At 40.1% G+C, this 16,946-nt stretch overlaps 1 protein-coding gene across 2 annotated transcripts in view; it reads right to left on the reverse strand.

Annotated features, from left to right (window-relative positions):
- GLS (glutaminase) overlaps positions 1-16,352 on the reverse strand; it is a 78,299-nt gene extending 61,947 nt beyond the window's left edge. The window contains exons 1-4 of one of the 2 annotated variants that reach the window (XM_063116247.1): positions 15,926-16,346; positions 3,215-3,311; positions 2,504-2,625; positions 508-637 (exon numbers count right to left, since the gene is read on the reverse strand). In XM_063116247.1, the coding sequence (XP_062972317.1) occupies positions 508-637; positions 2,504-2,625; positions 3,215-3,311; positions 15,926-16,296 (720 nt within the window). In that variant the 5' untranslated portion in view covers positions 16,297-16,346. Of the gene's footprint in view, positions 1-507; positions 638-2,503; positions 2,626-3,214; positions 3,312-15,925 lie in introns of both variants that reach the window. The other variant, XM_063116248.1, reaches the window with a different exon arrangement.
- Positions 16,353-16,946: the final 594 nt, after the last annotated feature.

The following is a 16,946-nucleotide window of genomic DNA, read 5'->3' on the forward strand; positions in this document are numbered from 1 at the left end:
TTGTATGAATAGGTTTATCATGGGCCCCAAAACAGCAAATCCATCAATTAAAAAACCCTGCATATAAATATTCATCTGGATCACATTCTGCTGCACCAATTTTTCCCTCTTATGCTTTAATTTCAAATATTCAGCATCTTATCAAATACAGTAGTTTAATTAATCAAAGGGATCACCACAAATATTTATAATGTTTAATACAATACTGATAGTTAGGAACCTTTTATTTCTCCCCATAAAATTCTGAAATTAAGTATTTCAATGATTTTTGGTAGTTTGGTTTTTAACAGTCCAATCTGAAGAGAAAGAAAATGCTGCATTTTTTGTCACCACTCTGATTCAGCAAAGCTCTTATGCTTTCTGAACATGGGCAACAGAATGAGTCATAGTCATGAAAAAGTAAAAAAGGAACCAACATTTCAGTGCAAAAGAAAACTATAATTAAAGTGTGGTTCTTATGCTATGCAAATATACAAAACATAAAAATTCTTTCATTAGAATGCTTACGTTTCCTCCAGATTGCTTTTTAGCATTTTCATACAACTCATCAATGTGAGAGGCAAATGACATAAAATCCGGAATGACAAACTTTCGCCTGAAAGCCTGAGTAAGTAAAACAATATTGCTTTGAACACATCTGTGAATGAAAAAAATTGTTACGTGAGTGAACATGCAAAGTATGTACATTATCACTCAATATATTGAGTATCACATTAGAGATATTAAAAGTGGGTTCTACAATATAAATATTACGTACTGATTTGATCACTTTAGATAATGACGTTTTATCTTTAGTGCTATGCTTAACTTTACTTTTTATTCTGTTCAAATACCATGTTAAGATGTCTGGAGAAGTGCCAAGGTTATGTTCCTGTGATATTATAAGAAGCTGCAACTCTCGGATGAATTCTAATGTGCATAATACTCCTCAAGTGTAACTATCAGACATGATGAAAAACAGAAAAGGAGTAACTAACTGGCTCAGTTCAGACAACACATTTCTCAACAGTGCTTTAGAACTCCACAGTGGAGTTTTTACACCACCATGGTGGAGTTTTTTTGGAAAAGCACTCCATGCTGAATATCCACGCTTTGCAGAGGAGAGTTCCTGCACAACCGTTGTGTTGCGTGTTGTTTAGAGAGCTCTGTGGAGTTTTCCGTTGCATTGAGTTGATCTTCCCACTGGCTACAGAGGTCCCTGGCAAGAGTGACGAAAGGAGTGAGTACCGCTCTAGGAGAGTCACCGGGATATTTATTTATTTATTTATTGCAGCAATGGCTGATGGGCTACTATCAGGAGGACCAGGGGAGGTGAGAGAGTGAAAGAACAGCCAATCATTACTCAACTCCATGGTAGGCCACAGTCACGCAACAGTGGAGTTAGAACATGTTGTGTGGGGAATACGTCCTTAAAACTCAACCATTGAGTGGAGTTTTCACACCGTGTTGACCAATGTGTTGTCTGAACTGAGCCACTGCCAATTAACTATTTAAAAGTCACCTATACATTAAAGTATATTATGTAATGGCAAAGTATTATTTTATACAAGATTTGATAAATCAGAAGAACCAGACACTCTAAAAGTCTGGAAAAAAAGCTATTCAGAATAAGATCTGTATACTGCTTTATGTTTTAAGTAATCAGAAAATAGGACTTGTAAAATGTAGTTCCCAACTTACTATTTCCTGAAAAAACATGCCTATAAATGGTTGCTATAATAATTAAGGCAAGTATGTTTACAATTCAATAGCATAATCCAAAGCTTATAGACATGCAGCCCATAAGCCTTTCATAGACATGTATTTTATAACTGCTTACAGAAACAATTGTGAAATTGAAGGATTTCTGTTTGGCTCTATACACAAATGTAAACACCCTAAGCAAAATCACTTAAAGACATAAATGCCTAGAACTTTCCCAAAAAGCTAGTAATAACTAAGCAGAACAGTGTTTCTGCATTATATGCCCAGAGTCTAAATATTTATAGTTATTAATTCATAATCATGCTTCTCTTCCAGGAAGACCAGCAACTTTTTTCCGGGGGGGGGGGGTAAAACCAGTTCAGAAGTCCCATTGCTGATCAGTCCCCCACTCCAGCAGCTATTTAAATTTTAAAAACTTGATACCTTAATTGCAATCAAGCAATTAACATCTAGTTGCACCCCAACAGTGATCTAATATAATGCTAAGTAATATAGACAACACTGTGCACGTGTGTGTGTGTGTGTGTGTGTGTGTGTGAGAGAGAGAGTGAGTGTGTGTGTGTGTGTGTGTGTGTGAGAGAGAGAGAGAGAGAGAGAACACTGTGCTACCAATGTTTTATCTATCTATATATGACAACACTGTGCTACCAATATTTTAAAAATCTATCTATTCCTCAATGAATGATCATAAGCATGCTCTCTTATCTGCTATACTGACAGCAAAAGTACTCTCTATCAATCATTTGGATGATGCAGCAAATTTTAAGACATTGTTTCAGTTCAATAAAGAGCTGTTTACTTTTTAAAGAGATCTTTATCTAGCATGACACCATCTGATGTTGTCTGAAGCGTTAATCTTAGCATATCCATGCATTCTTTCAGTCTTGGATCAGATGTACGTAAACCTGTAGATTTTAGAGCCTGTAAAATAAAAAAAATATCACAAATATTTTTTTCTTCTGAACATTGATTCAGATAACATGCAACTAGTTCCAAGCACCATCTGCTCTTAAATTCATTTTCAGAGCAGCTGTTTTTCAGTGCCTATTCATAACCATGTTTAGAAAATATACATCAATGTACTCTTGGTTTTACAACATAAACAAGCAGAATGTCCAGGTTTAGATGACCCGCTGCACCCATGGATGGCAGGTTGCATATGCAAACCCACCCAGGAATTGTCATGTTGTGCAAACCCAACAAGCATGGGTTTTGTGAGGGTTAAACAACTTTCGCTGGGATTGCAAGACACGACAACCTCCAAGCAGGGGTGGCTGCACACATCACAGCCTCACCATGAGTTAAATAATCTATGGTGGGCTGTCATGTCGTGCAGACAGCCCCATTATATTATGTACAGCCATTTATCGAAACTTAAAACATCTGGTATGTTCATCTTTAATAACGTTCCCATCAATTGATTATTAGAACGTTTATGATATTCATTCCTTTTCAAAAGTACCAAAAGAAAAATGTTCAGCTAAGATATTCAAAACCAAAAAAAGCTTACCGTGATGAACTTATGAACTGGTATTTTTTCCTGGCCTTCTGCAATAGTATAGAACAGCAAATCCTCCAAACTAGGTAAGAGACCTTGCTTTATCTTACTAAGAAGAAACAAGATATGAGAAAAATTGAGAAATTAAAATTAAGTCCTAGGTCATCCTCTTAACAGTTTACCAATGAAATAATTAAAGTGCAAGCTGCACACCCCAAGTCAGAATTAAATCAAATGAAGTTCAATGGGATTTGTTTCAAAGTAAGCCTTAAGCATATTTGACCACTATTTAAGTAACTGAATTTCTTCTCTTATAAAGATGGAATTCAGGAGTGCAGAACCTTAAGTCCATGGGCCAAATCCATCCTACCTGGAGTTCCCCAGATGGTCACACACCCTCACCAGGCCACTGATCATTTCATGGTTTCCTGGATTTTGTGCAGTTTTTCCCAACTCTCAAAGGTTGAAATGCCTCTCTTAAGGCTTACATACAAGCAAATAAGAGCTTTAAGATAAAATATTCTAGTATTTCACCCCACCCCATTTTGCCATCATCCATATCTACCACTGGAATGCAGCCCCCCAACAGGGTCTCCAAAATAGAATTCAGCCCTCAAAGATGTACAACACCCCTAATACAAATGGACAATTTTGTATTAATTTATCATATCAAGCTAGGATTTCAGTGTTTTATTGATATCAAAAGCAACGTCTGCTGCATTAGGAGTAGCAAACCTGTGGCCCTTCAGATGTTGTTGGGCCACAACTCCCATCAGTCCTGATAACTGGCCCTTCTCACTCGGTCTAATGAGAGTTATCTAATATCTGGAGGGTCAAAAGTTTCCATTGCTGTGTTTCTTTTTCAATTCCATTCTTCATCAACCTAACAGCATCCAGTACTTCTGTAGTACCTTGCCAGATAATTACAAAATAAAGCTAAGTATTATGCAAAGTTTTCCCCTCCCTCAGCCTGATAACAGCTTCTCTTAATATTTTACTATGAAACTGCACACCTTAAAACCAAGTATGGAACTGTTCTCAGTCTTCAGAGATATTTCCCAAGTGAAGAAAGAACAGAGTTAAAGACTCTGGGAAAGATCCAATAGTCTCTAGTGTAAACCAATGCTGGTTCAACATCAACTGTGCTTGCTCATGCAACAAGAAATTTGGGCGTGGCAGAAGAGTGGTTTTTTTCCATTTAGAACAAGGTGTTAGGGGAGTACAAGCCTGGTTTTCAAGCAAAATCATGCTCCTGGGAGCTTCCCAGGAATGCAGTTTTGCTTGAAAACAAGTGTGCACTCCCCCTTGTGCCTTGTTTTAAAGGGGGAAAAACTTATTTTGCCATTGCTACCAAGTTTCCCTTTGTACCAACAAGTGCTATTGACATGAAGCAAGCATTGCTAGTGCATGATCACCCTTGAATCCTTACCTCAGAGAACAGGCTTATTATTTTTCTGTATACTTTAATTCAATAAAGAGCTTCTCAAGTATTTTAATGATTTAAGTATCTTCTGCAAAAAAAAATTAAGGTATTTTTAAAAGCTTTAAATATCTTTCTGCAAAAGAGTGTTAACATTCATGCTAGATGTTTACAGGCAATTCCATTTCTTTACGAATTGGTTTCCACAATCTTCCCAATAAATTGACATAAAATATTCAGTCACTGAAATGGTGTAAGAATGTATAATTCAAGGGAAAATGTTCTCTCATGGATAAGACACATTATAAAAAAGTGTAACGCATTAATCTGCTTTATTGCAAGTTTTACATTCCACAGAGCATGCACCAATTGAAAAAATATGCATAAAGCATACTTTTAAGGTTACAAATCTAGTATTCAAAATTCCAAACATTATGCTTTAGTTCAATTTAGTGATACTTTATAGGTTGTGTATCATTCACATGTGTATCATCCACACCTCTTGCAGTTAAATCAAGCAGACTAGCCCAATATTTAGCCATGACATTGAACCAGCTGATGAAGCAAACATGGCAAACATTCAATTTATATACAGAAAATACTTTAAATGGACTATTCTTGGATAAAGCTTATCAGTTTAAACTGCGGTTCAAGCTTTTTCTCCCGCTATTCACCAGGTCAATAATGTTATGTAATGTTTGTTCAACCTAAGAGCAGTGTTTTAGCATCATTAAACACTTAGAAAAACACATATTCAGCATATGCCAAAAAGAGCTAAGATACAAAGCGGACAGTTATCTCTACTACGTGGAAGTGAGTGTTTATTCTTGCAAAGTTTATATCTGAAAAATATATAGACACGCTAATTTTAAGGCAGAACACATGACAGCACTGTGGCATAGCAAACACAGTGTTGGCTCTCAAACACCTGGTACAAGTGAATCTGAAACAAGTTCTGAGCCTCAGTTTACCATTAGCAAAATTGACAGGTTGATGACCTTCCCCACTGCCCTAGAACCCATTCAGATCCTATTTAATATATTTGTCTTAGTTTAGTAAACAAAGTAACAAAACAGGAGCATGCTATGTTAATTTACATGGTATAGAAATATCTCAGAACTGTTTCCAATAGCTAAATGCAGTTGAATTAAGGCATGAGCCTTCTGGCACTGAGACGAAGTCATGAGCCTACGTAGAGAAGCTGAAGTTCATGTTGAAAAGACCACCAGGAAAAGAGCCTTTAGAGTGGTGGCCCTTTTTCTTTGGAATTCCCTGCCCCTGGAGTTCAGACGGACGCCATTACATTATTTCCCAGGGCTTCCCTGAACTGCTGCTGCTAGTACCAGAAGCCACTGTGAGGGGTTAGTCATTTTTGGAAGGATATTAAGAAATACTTGGGTTGGGGCTCGGATTGAGGGGTCTTTGGGCTAAGTACAATCTGTTGTGTGTTTACAAGGAAGGAAGGGGGTGCTACATGTGTGGTGAAGGGCAGAGGTGTTACAATAGAGATAGTTGATGACACTGGTTAGAGGGAAGGTAACTGAGACATCTATGTGATGTTTCCCCTTCTGGTCCACCACCCCCGCCCCAGCCTTAGTAATCTTTCCTGTTAATTAATGCCAGGTCAGCTAATGGAAGAGGAGCTATCACCTCTGACTGGATTACAGAACAGCCACACTAACAGCCTGTGTCACCAAGACCTGGTTGGATGAAGGGGAAGGAATACACCTCTCCCTGACTGAGCACCAGACTCAACAACAGTGACTGATATATAACAATTCTATCTCCCTGGTGAGGTACACTGTCCAACAATAAGACAGTTTTTAGGTGTCTGGAACCCGAGACAGAATTTGTATTCTAATGCTGTACTATCCCCACACCTGCTGCCTGGGGTGATGGAGATGGTACTAAGCATGGTAGTGAGGTCCTTAAGACTCAAGTTTTCATGGCCAATATGTTAACTACAGTCTTGTCTCAAATTATATCTGGCCCAAATACATGCGACAGAACTCATTTTGGGTTTGTCTTTGTATACTGGACTAAGGCAGGTGATCTCTGGATGGGGGAGCCAATAGCGACTCCATTATCACAGCCAGACCATCATTTGATGAAGTTTCATCTTCAAACTACCTGTAACCTTGGATTGAATTTGATGGTCTACCCCATGAGGCTGATGAATCCAGATGGTTTACTGAAGTTTCCAGGGCAGGAATCAGAAACACACCACCCATGGGCACTGTATTCACCCGCCAAGACCCCTGACAGCACCCACCAAAACCAGTTCCTTACCCCTACAAGCAACAGCAGGTGGGCGTTTGCAACAGAAGCAACAGTCAAGAGAACAGGCAAGCAGCTGAGCAAGCAAGCAGGTTGGTGAAAACAGCAGAAGCAGCAGCTGAGCAGAGCAGGGGGCAGGAGGAGCAGCAAAAGCAGTGAGTGGCAGAAAGGGAGGTGGAAGGAGGAAATCAGGAGGTAGGGAAATCCAGAGAAGATGGCAGAAGTAGTGGCAGGAAGGAAAACAGTGATATGCAGCAGAAATGGTAGAGAAAAAGAAGAAGAAAGTAAATTCAGGGAGAGTGAGGTAAAAAGAAATCTGGAGGAGAAAGGGGGGCTAGAAAAGACAGAATCCCAGCAAAGGGGAAGGGGGTAGCAAATACAGTATTCTGAAAAGAAATATGTGCGGGGCCAAATGACCACAAGACAAATATGCCCTCATGGCCAAAAAGCATGACAACAGTGCCCGAGGGCTTGAAAAGATTGCCTACCCTTGCTCCAGGGCATATTCCTGCAGCTTTCCCAACCCAATTTAAAGTACTGCTACTGACTTTTAAAGCCTTAAATGTTTTGGGACCTTGCTATCTGAAAGAACACCTTCACCCATATCAATCTGCATGCACTTTTAAATCTACCTCTATAGCCCTACTTACATGCCCACCTGCAAGAGCCGGGTTGGTAGGCACAAGGGAGAGAGTATTTACAGGGTGGCCCAAGTTCTGTGGAATGTTGTGCAAATTGGACTACATCGAGCCCCATCACTACAGGACTTTAAAAGGAGCTGTAAACTCATTTGTTTCCCACAGCTTTCTTCTGAATTTATTGGTTTACTGGATTTATGATGCATTTAGCTGTAATTATTTATTGGATTTTACTATTTTTATAGGGCTAGATGGTTTTATGCTTGTGTTATTGATTGTTTTCCTTAATAATCAGTTTTATTTGGAAGCCACCTTGGGAGGGGGTTTATCCTAAAAAGTAGCCTATGAAGCTTTAAAATAAGTATATTGTGGTTTAAAGTGCTTTAAATGGTTTTAATGGTATCAAAGCAAATTCAAATCTTTACTTGGAAATTATTTTCATTAGAGTATGTGTAACTATTTTAAGCCACAAGTGGACAATATGCAGGCCACATGAGGCCCTCAGGATTTTCTCTGGAGGTCCATCGGTTCCCCAGCTACCCCCAAATTCCTCTTTCTGTACATTTTTCCCTATACCTTACTTCCCCTGGGGGCCTAAAACAACTTTTTTGCCTCCCAAGAATATTATTCTTGAGTGGGGGGGGAATCAAGAGTATGGAGTGCTGGAGAATATTCTGCTATTCTAGCCTGCTGAACCCTCCAGGGTTTCTTCCTAAAGAATCTTATTCTCAAGATGAAATGCTGAAGTAAGGTGGGTAGAGCAGCCACCTCTTCACTCCAAACAGGAAGAGGAAAGCCTTCCCTCCCTAGGGAAGGGACGTTTAACTCTTACCTCCCCACAATATCCTGATTAAGAGAACAAGCAAGAAGAAACAGAAGGATATATGTGTTTGGATATGTTTATGGGTGCGTGTTCTGACCATTCGCACTGCTGGCATGTGGTACCCAACCCACCACTACATGCAGCCCTCGAGAGAAAAGAGATTGTCTACACCTTACAACTTGATAGTATACACTTTACATACCAGATTAGCTTTTAAGGGGGAGATTGCACTGAAGATTAACAAAGGAATCCTATACATGTCTATACAGAAATACACCACATTGAGTTCCATGGGATTTGTTCCCAAGTAGTAGTAGTTGTTGTTGTTGTTGTTGTTATTATTATTCAAAACTCTCTGTGAGGTTACTATGAAGCAGTATCTTTTTAAAAAATGTTTCTCACAGAAAAATATAGCAGTGAGAAATTTTCTGGAAGCTTTCCCAACCCAGATCACCTCCCACAAGGACAGTCCTGGGGTAAAGATAAGGATTACAAAGCCTTCCTATTGTTTTATTGCTAGAACAGAAAAATAGTACTCCCTTTGTTATGAATCTTCAGCAACACTAAACTATTGAAGTGGTTCCATATTTCTTTAAATCCATATGCACTACTAGATAACCCAGGGCAACCTTCACTCTCTTTTTATACTGTATCTCTAAGTATGGGATTAGGAATGCTGTTACTCTCATTATCTAAGTGAAAAGATGCATTTAAGATATGGGAAAACGTCCATCTGATCAAAAGGACTGCTTGTTTTTCAGAAGTTTAACAGGACATTATAAAGTTCCTCAGTGTAAATGGATGGTATAAAGCAGGATGAGGCAACTTTTTTCTATCAGGGGCCATTGACCCACAGAATAAATAAATAAATAAATGGCCATACAAAAGTAAAAGGCACCTCTTCCACCTGAGGAAAGCTTTGAAAGTATTGATTGGGCTCTGGTTAACAAATGACCCATTTTGCACTTTCAAAGGCATCCCTCCAATTAAGCAGCCTCCTGTCCCAGGAGAGCTCTGAAGGTATGATCTGGGCATATGCAGCCAGCCCAATATGCTCTTTCAAAGCTCTCCTGAGGGGCAGATGAATTTCAGCACAGCACAAGATCCAGCTCCCCGGTGGCAGGTTCCCTACCGCTGGAAAGAGCCGATGACCCAGTATGCACTTAATAGCAGCAAATCCTGGGTTAATTAACCTATGGTTTGCCAGGTTATATGCCTCATGTGAACCACTTCTGCTTTGCATAATCAACCTCTGTTCATAGGCTGCTGCATGATATGCAAACCCTGACATGAAGGGTTAGTCATGGATTAAATAACACAAAGCTAACCTTAGAACTAATCATAGGTTAGTTAATTAACCCATGATTTGCTGCCATTTTTTGCCTATAGGCTGAATATGTAAAGCATTTCTAGCTACACTTTCAGCTTATTTGGTAACAGATAACAATTTTATAACTTATCCGTAAGTCCCTATCAAAGGACGTGAGACAAGTGGCTACCAGGAAGAAGGTCTTTTCTGCTGTGGCACCTCACCTATGTAATGACTTCCCTAGAGAGGTTTGCCAGGCACCTACACTGTACTCCTTTCAGAGTAAGGTAAAGAGCTTTTTATTTTCCCGGTATTTTAGCATCCTGGCCTTTTAGCTCTGCTGTTTTAAGTCTATATTTTAAATATTTGCATTGTTGCTCAATTTTATTGTGGTTGTACTTTTAAGTATGGTTTTAATTTTTGTCAATCTTCAGCTATTGGGCGATATAGAAAATAAAAAAAATAAAGTTACATTTTAAAACTAAAAAAAATAAAGTTACATTTTAAAACTGCAAACTCTTTGTACTGTACCATACACAGAGATAGATTTGGTTATTTAGGTGTAATGATATTGGGTTGTGTCCAATGGCTGTTTTGTGCTAACAGAAGGTGGGGCACCCAATTTTTTGCTGATCCTTCCTACTTACTACAGCCCTCCATCCTATATCCCATACTGTTCTAGAGGGTTGCCAGGTTTGCAGAATTTTTCCTTATGCTGATATGGGTGTGAAGTATAGTGGTTAGACCAGCCTTCCCCCAACCTGGTGCCCTAGCAATGTGTTGGACTACTCACATCAGCCCCAGCCAACTTGACCAATGGTCGGATATAATAAGAGTTGCAGTCCAAAACATCTGGATGGCATTATGTTTTCCTAATCAAATATCTCAGTTCAAATACTAGCTATAGGAAATACTTCTAAGATATTTATACATAGTATGCAAAATTAACACGGTATACTATGATGTTGTTTACTATATAGGCAAACAAGTATGCCAGATCAGATCCCAATGAATTTAGAGCACTGGAAACTTTTCAGAAAGCTTTGAAGAAAAAAAACAAATTCATTTTTTTTCTAGAAGTCTTGGGCTCAGGGAAAAAACACAGCTTGCTGCGTTTCTTCTGCTTCTTGCTGTTTCCCCACAGAACTGGTATTATGAGGCATGCTGCCTCTGATCCTGAAGGTAGTGTACAGCCATCATGACGAGTACCCATTGATAGCCTTATCCTCCATGAATTTGTTTAATCCCCCTTTAAAGTCATCTAAGGTTCTCCTCCTCCCGCTACAAAAGGTTCATAGGAACCATTTTTATTGTATAAGATGTAATTTTGTTTCTACCTTAATATATTAAAGTTTTGTCCTTACACATAAACACTTCAATCTAAATACATGGTGTTCCTAGTTTGAGCAACACCTAAAGATTAACCATAATAGGTCTGAATTACAATACTGTTAGCTCTACTTCCAATACTCAAAGGGCTATGAGAGTTATGAAGCTGCTCAACCTCAAACATCCAGAAAAAATGGAGTCACAGAAGCCAGAATAAAGAAATGTTGTGGCAGTCAACATGGTTTCCATCTTAGATGAAGCAACAGGTTTAACAGATGAGCAATGCAGTTGCTACAGCTACTTAGTCCTCAGCAAGACTTTGACCTAGTTCCACATCCACATATATTTTTTAAACACACATACACACACACACACACACACACACACACACTACCTTGAGAAACATTTGACCATGGACCATTTTGCAGTTCTGCATGCAAAGGGCAGTAATACATGAATGAGCATCTTATTCAAAGAAGTATCCAGCAGCATTCCACTAAGATTAGTGCTAGGTTTTGCGGTGCTCAACAGCTTCATCAATTACTCGGATGAGGGAGCAGACATTACACCCAAGTAACACAAGTATAAAATGGGAGAACAGCAAAGATGTTTTAGTTGTGGGGAGAGGGATTCTAACAGATTTAACAGGATCTCAAAAATGTCAAGGAAAGTACTTTTTCACCCTATTGCTGACAAGAAACATTTGTATTTTTGTGAACCGCCCAGAAAGCTCCGGCTATTGGGCGGTATAGAAATGTAATAAATAAATAAATAAATAAAGTATAATAATGCAGGGAATCAAAGTTACAGTAGGAGGTATTTCCCAATTGTAATTTATGTATAGCTATGAAATATGTTGCCTTGAGGAAGCAGAATGTCTACACTCAAATGTTTAAGAGCCTGTGATTGGGGCAGAAAATGTTCTGGTGCTTTATTTTTCCACAGAAAATTTCCCATTACTTGAATTCATTAGCAGTAATAAATGGATGCCAATTGCAAATAAAGTATAGGGCAAACTTGGCAGTTTCAGAGTTATAGATGAATAATTATCAGTATATCATGCACAGTTCTTTGGGTTGCTAATATTTATTAGTGTGAATCATTTTCAGTACTTTTGTTCTCCCCCACCCCCACTGAAATTTAAACTATGTAAAGGAAGCACATGCTCTTTTCTTCAATTTTTTACAATGCAATTATTTATTTACATACTGCCCAACTGACAGATACTTTGAGGTGGTTTATATTCTATTTTTTTTTTAAAAAAAAAGAGTCACCTTAATAACCAGAGCGCCAGACTAGAAATGAAATGTCTGCTTGAAAAAGGACGTAACTGGCACCTAAACATAAGTAAGTATTCTAATATAAAGTTCAACATAATTTAACATTTAAATCACATGTAAGTGTGCTTAATTTTTTTCTCAAATAGTTCAGGTCAAATACTTATAACCTATTGGTAGAAAAAAATAGTAGGTGGCACTATTTTCTAGCTTTGTTGTTTACTAAATACAAGTAAAATAACCATGCAAATTAGAGCACTCCCTTGGGCAGCTTTCCCCAAACTGGCGCCCTCCAGATGTGCTGGACCAACTCCCATTAGTCAGCATGGCCAATAGTCAGAAATACTGGGCATCGTAGTCCAAAACATGTGAAGGGCACGGGTTGGGGAAGGCTGATCTAGCACATCATAAAAATTTCCAATGCAAAGTAAAAATGTTCTGATGGAAGTTACCCTGTGCAAATTAACCTAATTTGCATAGCAACGTTTTCTAATCCAAAATTTTCTAGAAAAGCCACATCACTACAGATAGTTGGACAGGTCCTTGCAAGAGTGCTTCATGTGTAAAATCTACAGCTATGTTAAGACTGCAAGTTGAGCTATTACAAGATTCCTTAAAGCTCTGAATCTAGCTGTTGGCCACAAGAACTCTCAATATACATAGGCATAGATATTCAAGCCCAACAAGAAGTAAGGCCTAAAACATTATCCTAAAAGTCAAGGACCAACCCTTAGAGTTGCCATACACACTCTAAAAATTGCAACAGGCACTGTAATGAAAAGCAAGTTACCTAATTACAACTGCAAGTAGAAAACAATCCCATACTAAAGTATTTATATTAGTCTCTCTCACATCAAATAAAAAAATATAGGAGATTAAGTCATGCAATTAACTAGACATTACTCCACATAATTCTTTCTAGCTGTGAAGACAGGTATCTTAGCAGAATGTTTGTTGGTTTTAGCAACAAGTGAGGTGACAGAAAAGACAAAATTTTATTTATTAGATTTGTATCTAACAAATGGGGGGTTATAATCATAAAACCAAAACAACAACAAACTAACCACACAAAGAAAAGGGGGAAAGGGAGGGGGGAAAGTAAGGAAGGGCTTCCCTCCCATCATTCCTCCGCTCAAACTCAACAGCTTCCCAAGGCTGCTTTTGGTTTAAAAGCAAAGTTGGGAGAAAGATTCATACAACTGTGTATCATAACTAAGTGTGGGCCTCAGAGCGAGTAAGCCTTTGACTTGAACTTTCCACAAACTTTTCCAAATTAAACTGAACAGTTTAATAAGTTCAACAGTACCATCTTCTAAAGATAGCAGACCACTTTAATATGTTCTGCTCCTATTATAAACAATAATATAGTTTATTACACTCCTTAGGAGAACTGGCAAAAAAAAAGAGTTCTTGTTACTTTAAATTTATTCAGCCAAGAGAATCCTTAGCTTCTATTCATTTTAGGCAATAATGCAAATGTATGCAAAATGCACAGACTAAGAGCACTGCAGTACTAAATTAAAATAAGCACCAAGAGATCTGGTTTTGCATCCTATCGACAGAAGTCATTATTTAACCCTTATTTGCTCCAGAAACCAATTCATATTTTCTGGACATGGGAGATGAAATTTAAATAATTTTTGCCTCACCTTTCCATTAACTCTTTACCCCATTAAATTCTCAAAGCAGATTAATCTGCATGCTATGCAATTTCTATCATTACTTGCAGTAAAGCAACTTAGAACATAGCTGCTTTCTGGAAGGTGATATTGCTCATGGATGCATTTGTAAACTGTCTTGGACTAAGCTTTAAAGGTGACCTCTAGTAATGCCTACTCATGTCAGCAATCATACAGTTAACTAAACTAGCACTGAAAATTAAACTATTTTACTTAATTTAACAGGAAACTGTACACCCTTGAGAAAACAATCAAGATAGAACTATTATCCACTGTCATCAGTTGTCACTGGTTTCAGTTTCCCCCTTAACTTCTCCATGAGAGACAGTAAATCTGCATCATGTTTAATACAAAGAGACCAGTAATTTACATACATATTTCTTCATGCAGCAATATTATCCTTACTATAAAAAAAGCAGTGATTTATCATGGTGCTATCCTAGGGAGAAAAACAAAAACTTCTGTGGTACTTTAAAGTCTTATATGTTTTAAATTCTGTAAGGCTGGCTTGAGGCCCAGTATTGGGCAAAAGGCGGAATATTTATTATTTATTTAAAACATTTGTATCCCGCCCTATATCACTAGGATCTCAGGGCGGATATAAATAAATATAATAATAACAATAACAGTAACAACAACAACAACCCAGTTCATTCTAAGATACCTCTCTGCTTGTCTCTTTTGCTAGTACAGCACAACAGCTAAAGAATGACTAACTCAACTGGAAGATTCTTCAAAAGCTACATCCAATACTCCAATGCATTATTTTGTTGTTAAAAATAGATGTTTCAGCTCATGATATATGCAATGTTCAGTTCTTGATGCTAGGAACAAGCAGGAGACAGGAAAACTCATTCAAGAAGGCTAAAGGATGACACAGCAACCAATGTGGCATTTCAGGGACAAATTTCCTGAATTCATCCTCTCTCTCACTCTGTACAAAGATACAGCTAATCACTGCATGCCCAAATCTGAAGAGATTTGCCTATACCACATGCAAGAGATCACCCACCGTACTATACATTCGCTAGATCAAGACACCCAACAGAACAGTTTATCTCCTTATGCTATACGCATATACCTAAAAGGGAAGATGGTAACTCACTCTTCTTTAAGTAGTCACAATTACTACAGGGTAAGCCACACTGAACATAGCAGGACTTCTGCAGAAGCATGCCCAGGATTGCACTGTCAGTCATCTTACGACTGTTGCAAAGAAGCATTGAAACCACAACTAGCCTTCATCAGCATATTCCAAAAATAAGGCATTTCTTACATGAACAATTTTTAAAATGAAAGATACAAGATACAATTTCAATTTTTAAAATGAAAGATACAAGAGCTCAAAGATAATGAGAGGCCAACTACACTCTCTGAGCTGGATACCCACTGCTTATGAGTACCAGATGTGCAAGGGCTGACTGGAATTACTCAGTCGTGAAAAAAGCACATGCTCAGAGGCACCATCCTATTACCCCCCCCTTTCTTTTATGATTTCCGAAAACCTTCCCCTAGCACCGAATCCAGAGGTAGGGCCAGGAAATCCCCAACTCCTTTAATTTGACCATACAGAACAAGAGATTCCAATCTCCAGGGGAAATTTACACGTGAAGAGGAGGACGGTGACCGGATGAGAAGCCCCAGTTTCTGCCTCTCCCTCCCAAGCCACTTGGCGGGCTGCAGGTGGAAGCAACCCCAACTCCAACTCCACTTTGTCCTTCCCACGCCTCTTTAGGGTGGCTAGAAGAGCCGAAGCCGGGAGTTGTCCCATCTTGGCATACAACACGGCGTCCTGTCACATGTCGAGGGTGCGAGGGAAGGAAGCGAACAGGCCGAAGGCAGGCAGGCAGGCATGCGCCTACCAGCCCGGAGCATCCTTCCTCTTCCCCCCCTCACTCTCTCCGCGTGGCCTTCCTCGGCCACCCCACACCCACACCCCGATTCCATTCCCTCATTGCCGCCGCCACTCACTTTTCCCCTATGCCGCCTGCCTCTACGTCTGGGCCTGAGCTGTGGCTGTTATCGCCGGCGGCCGAGGCGGGGGCTTCCGTGGATGGCGCCGCCGCCGCCGCCTCCTGCTGCTGCTTCTTTTGCTGCTGTGGGGGACCCTTGCCCGGCTCCTCCAGGTTTCCCTCTGAGCGGGTACATAAGGAGCGGCCGCCGCCGCCTGCCATTAACCATCCCGGCGGGCGGCAGCCGGCAACAGGGGGCAAAGCGGGATGGAGCCACCTCAGCGCCAGGCGACGGCAACAGCCCAAGCCGGCGCCGCTAAAGGTCGTCCCGCCAGTCTGGCTGAGCCGCAGCAGATCCCTCAACAACGCGGGACTCCGGAGCCGCATCATTCTGCGCCGCTCGACCTCTTCACGCTCGCCTTTCTGCGCCTTCTTTCGCCGCTGCTCCTGAGGGGAAAGGAGGAAAGTGCCTCAGCCGCCACCAACCGACCGCGCTTTGCTCACACCCAACGGGCTCCGCCTCCGAGCCCACCCCATTGGGCGGCGGCTGCCGTAACCGTCAAGCGCTTTCGGAGGTGGTTGGTCTATCCCGCACGTCAATTGAAACTCTCCTCTGCCTCGTCCCGCCCCCTTTCAGAAGAGTAGAAGATGTGGCGCACTTGGAGCTGGGCCTGCAGAGCCAAAGGGAGGCACGGCGGGGAGGAGGCGAAGCCGTCGCCCAGACTCGCCGCCGCCGCCGCTTCTTCCAGCCGCGAGAGTCTTTTCAAATGCAACTTCTTGATTAAAATGTATATGCACAATTATAAGTTATCAAACTTGCAACACAATAGGAGTCCTGAGGTCAGTGAATATATAATAGGATTCCTAGCTGACCACTTCAGTCTGGGAGAAAAGAGCATTTTGTGACGAAGAGACAGACGGTGATGAGGGAGAATGGAATTTAGGAGGAAAGAACCGGGGCTAATCCAGCCTCGGCTGCCTGTAGTCAGTCCCTGAAGCCATGGATTGCCTCAATAATCCTTTACTTTCTACAACAGAGC

This window comes from Elgaria multicarinata, chromosome 2 (assembly GCF_023053635.1).
Source record: "Elgaria multicarinata webbii isolate HBS135686 ecotype San Diego chromosome 2, rElgMul1.1.pri, whole genome shotgun sequence".
Classification (NCBI taxonomy): domain Eukaryota; kingdom Metazoa; phylum Chordata; class Lepidosauria; order Squamata; family Anguidae; genus Elgaria; species Elgaria multicarinata.